Source organism: Cynoglossus semilaevis, chromosome 12, assembly GCF_000523025.1.
Source record: "Cynoglossus semilaevis isolate Cse_v1.0 chromosome 12, Cse_v1.0, whole genome shotgun sequence".
In the NCBI taxonomy this organism is placed as follows: domain Eukaryota; kingdom Metazoa; phylum Chordata; class Actinopteri; order Pleuronectiformes; family Cynoglossidae; genus Cynoglossus; species Cynoglossus semilaevis.
The window spans coordinates 13437122-13440465 of record NC_024318.1 but is presented as its reverse complement, the minus strand read 5'-3'; the positions used below and the strand labels follow the sequence as shown (position 1 = coordinate 13440465).

Sequence of the window (3344 nt, the reverse complement as noted above, 5' to 3'; positions counted from 1 at the left end):
GCATTCTTGGAGTTTCATCACTGCCCTCTGCTGGCTCAATTTCTCACTGGTTAATACAGTATTTCTACCCAAAAATGTTAAATTTACTTAGATTAGAAAGGAAACGTTGGAGTATTAAAAAGAAAGAAAAAATAGGTAATGTAAACAATGTACCATATATTTACTGTTAAAGACATTAAAATGTTTGACTGAGCTAATTTACATCAATATTTTATTTAGTTTTGATAACATTTCAGGCTACTGTACCTTTAAAGAAAGAACCAAATGTGTTTTTGTGATAAACATTTAATTTCTGTATGTGTATTCAGTGTGACGTACACTTCCTTTTAAACCGGTGTGTTCAAACTGCTGTGTCAAAAAAGCCCTTCCTCGGTAGTAAAGCACAGGGAAAACAGTTCGCAAAGGGGCTAATAGTTTTGTCCGTCTGTTTGAGCTGTTTATATTTAAAGGTAGTGAGCGATGCAGTGAAGTGAGGGGGGAGGACAGAGGGGAGGAGGCGGTGGGGGAGGAGGACGTCTGTCGAAGAAATCAAGTGAATAGAAACTGAAGTGGAAGCGGGCGTTTAGAGCTCCGTGCTGACGTCACTGCTCCACATTGAGCCAGTAGTAGAGAGTGAGTGGAGATAGATAGAGGAGCGCCGTAGTAAAGTACACACCGTCATGAACTTCTGCCTCTGAAACTTCAGCCCAAACCTCGGGAACAGGAAGAATACAGCTTCTGTGTTGCTTTTTTTCTCTTTCCACACGCGGACCTTGCTCTTTATTCGCCTTTTTAACCGGAGCCTAGAAGAAAGAGGAAAAGGGGGAAAAAGGCACATTTTGGGTTTGTTTTTCGGAGGGTCGACGACGACGAGCGCTATGTCGTCCGCGACAGTCGCTGCTTCTTCCAGGAGGCAGTCGTGTTATTTATGCGACTTGCCCCGCATGCCGTGGGCCATGATCTGGGATTTTACCGAGCCCGTGTGCCGGGGATGTGTCAACTATGAGGGAGCAGACCGAATTGAGTTCGTCATCGAGACAGCCCGGCAGCTCAAGAGGGCTCATGGCTTCCAGGAGGGCAGGTCTCCCGGGCCGGGTAAGGCGCAGCTCTCCGGGAAAGAGATCCAGGCAGGAGACCCCGGCTCCCGGCCGCCGCAGCCGCTGGACCGTTACCCGCTCTCCTCCGAGCGTCCTCCCAGGCTGGGTCCCGAGTACCAGTCTGGTAGGCAGGCGAACGGCATTCCCGTACCCAATGGATTTCCCAAGCCTGATGAGCCGCCCCGCCAGAGCCCCAACCCTCGCAGGAATAGCACGGTCCCCCCGAACCTCGTGCCTTTGGTTAACGGCAGCATGCCCCCGGTGCACGCCGTAAACGGCAGACCGGGACAGATGGGGCTTCCCTCGGCACTGGTGGCCGGTGGTCCCGCTGACATGGGCAAGAGACTGGCTTCGGTCTCCAGCACCGAGCACGACAGAGAGGTGAAGGAGAAGCACAGACCGGACAGTCTGACGCCGGAGATCTCCGAGAGCCACAAAAACAGGGCAGACTCGGAGTGGATGGGAAAGGGCAAAACGGTGAGGGACCTGATGCACACTTTCGACAATAGGTTCAAGAAGGACCATGCGGCCATGCAACAAAGGGGTATGAGCTACGAGGCCAGCGCCACAGCATCTAAATCAGGTAAACATACTGTACAGTTTCAGATCCAACAGTGACATTATTACATTTTGTTTCCAACATCTGTGTATTCAGTTCCATAGGTCAATAAAAACTATAAATAAGGTGAATAAATCCTCTCTCCTGAGCAACTGAAGCTGTGTGTCCCCCTATTTATTTATTTGTCTTTGTTTGTTTTGCAACAGCTCTAATGTATGCTCCCTCCACAGTGTAATTGTTGATTCTTGTCTGAGCTACGCAACTCATCTGTGCTGTTTAACCCTTCCCCACCTCCAGACAGGGGAAAACACCCGCGGGGCATGAAGAGAAAAGCGTCGCCAGAACCAGAAGGAGAAGGCTCAGTTGCCAAGATGAACGGAGAAGGACAGCAGTGGTTACCACCACCTAATGACGGCCTGAAAATGCCTCCAGGCCCCCCACCAAGCTTTGTCTCCCCTCCCTCCACAATATCCCCCCACTCCCGCACCACCCCACCTGAGGCAGCCCAGAATGGACAGTCCCCCATGGCAGCACTCATCATGGCAGCAGACAATGCAGGTGGAAACAGCTCTCCCAAGGACTCCAACCAAGTCCACTCCACCACCCGCAGGAACAGCAGCAGTCCCTTGTCGCCGTCCTCCATGAATCAGAGGAGGCTGGCGCAGAGAGATGCATCCGGTGCAGGAACCCCGCACGTGCCAGGCATGGACCAAGTTCACCCTCAAAGCATTCCGGACTCCTCGGTACCCGGCAGCATACCCCTGTGCTGCACACTGTGCCACGAGCGTTTAGAGGACACACACTTTGTTCAGTGCCCGTCTGTGCCCTCTCACAAGTTCTGCTTCCCATGCTCGAGGGAAAGCATTAAGCAGCAAGGTGCCACGGGTGAAGTGTATTGTCCAAGTGGAGAGAAATGTCCCCTGGTTGGCTCAAATGTACCATGGGCTTTCATGCAAGGGGAAATCGCCACCATCCTTGCGGGGGACGTCAAAGTAAAAAAGGAGAGGGACCCTTGATTTTTCTTGAACACATCTTTGGGGAGGGGAAGCAAAAAATATGAGTATAAATATATAAATATCCAATACATACCATTCAAACAAACTAACGGACTTGTACATATTGGACCCAAGGGAAGAGTATACTTCGTAAACATGGTTGTATAATTTTTGATTTTTGAATACATTGTGTTTCTATATTTTTGAAGATAAAGGTATGTACTCATTAAAATGGACTACGTTCCTCTTTGTTGATGTTTAACAAAACTCTTGATGTACTTCTAGGTCTGGTGGCAGTTCCTGTTTAACGTAGAATGTGACTAATGCTACTCTACGAGCACTTGGCAAAACTGAAATGCTTTTAGCTGTACTTGTATGCACTTGTTTAAAAATTGCCAAATACAATTTCTGATCTTGTATGAACATATTGTCTGAGCTTGCTTCATTTGAGTGATGAACGGGGCTGTAGACAGATGAAGGTGAGAGGAGGCTCTCTGCTCTGGTACACTGGCTTGTTGTGACGGCTCAGCAGACCTGTTTTTAGGCTGCACGACGTAACTGGGCTGCAGGACGGCAGCGTTTCTGCACACGAGCTTTCAGTGTTTTGTGGAAAAAGCATTGGTCGCGGGGAAAAAAACAAACACATTGTTTCACATTGTTTCCGATGTGTGGGTGACTGTGACTGGTTTTGATGTGCAGATATAGGTGCCAAGT

General features: G+C 49.2%; 1 protein-coding gene across 1 annotated transcript; it reads left to right on the top strand.

The window, feature by feature from the left end:
* Positions 1–505: 505 nt before the first annotated feature.
* On the top strand, positions 506–3053 carry irf2bp2a (interferon regulatory factor 2 binding protein 2a). Its single transcript, XM_008322350.3, has 2 exons — positions 506–1659; positions 1933–3053. The coding sequence occupies exons 1-2, from the start codon at positions 858–860 to the stop codon at positions 2649–2651; spliced, it is 1521 nt and encodes a 506-aa protein (XP_008320572.1). The 5' UTR covers positions 506–857; the 3' UTR covers positions 2652–3053.
* The last annotated feature ends 291 nt before the right edge of the window (positions 3054–3344 follow it).

What these genes read in the sequence shown, in the direction of transcription:
- irf2bp2a (XM_008322350.3), top strand. Translation starts at nt 858, where the DNA reads ATGTCGTCCGCGACAGTCGCTGCTTCTTCCAGGAGGCAGTCGTGTTAT. An exon ending in CGCCACAGCATCTAAATCAG is followed by an intron (nt 1,660 to 1,932) that starts GTAAACATACTG and finishes CCCCACCTCCAG; the next exon opens with ACAGGGGAAAACACCCGCGG.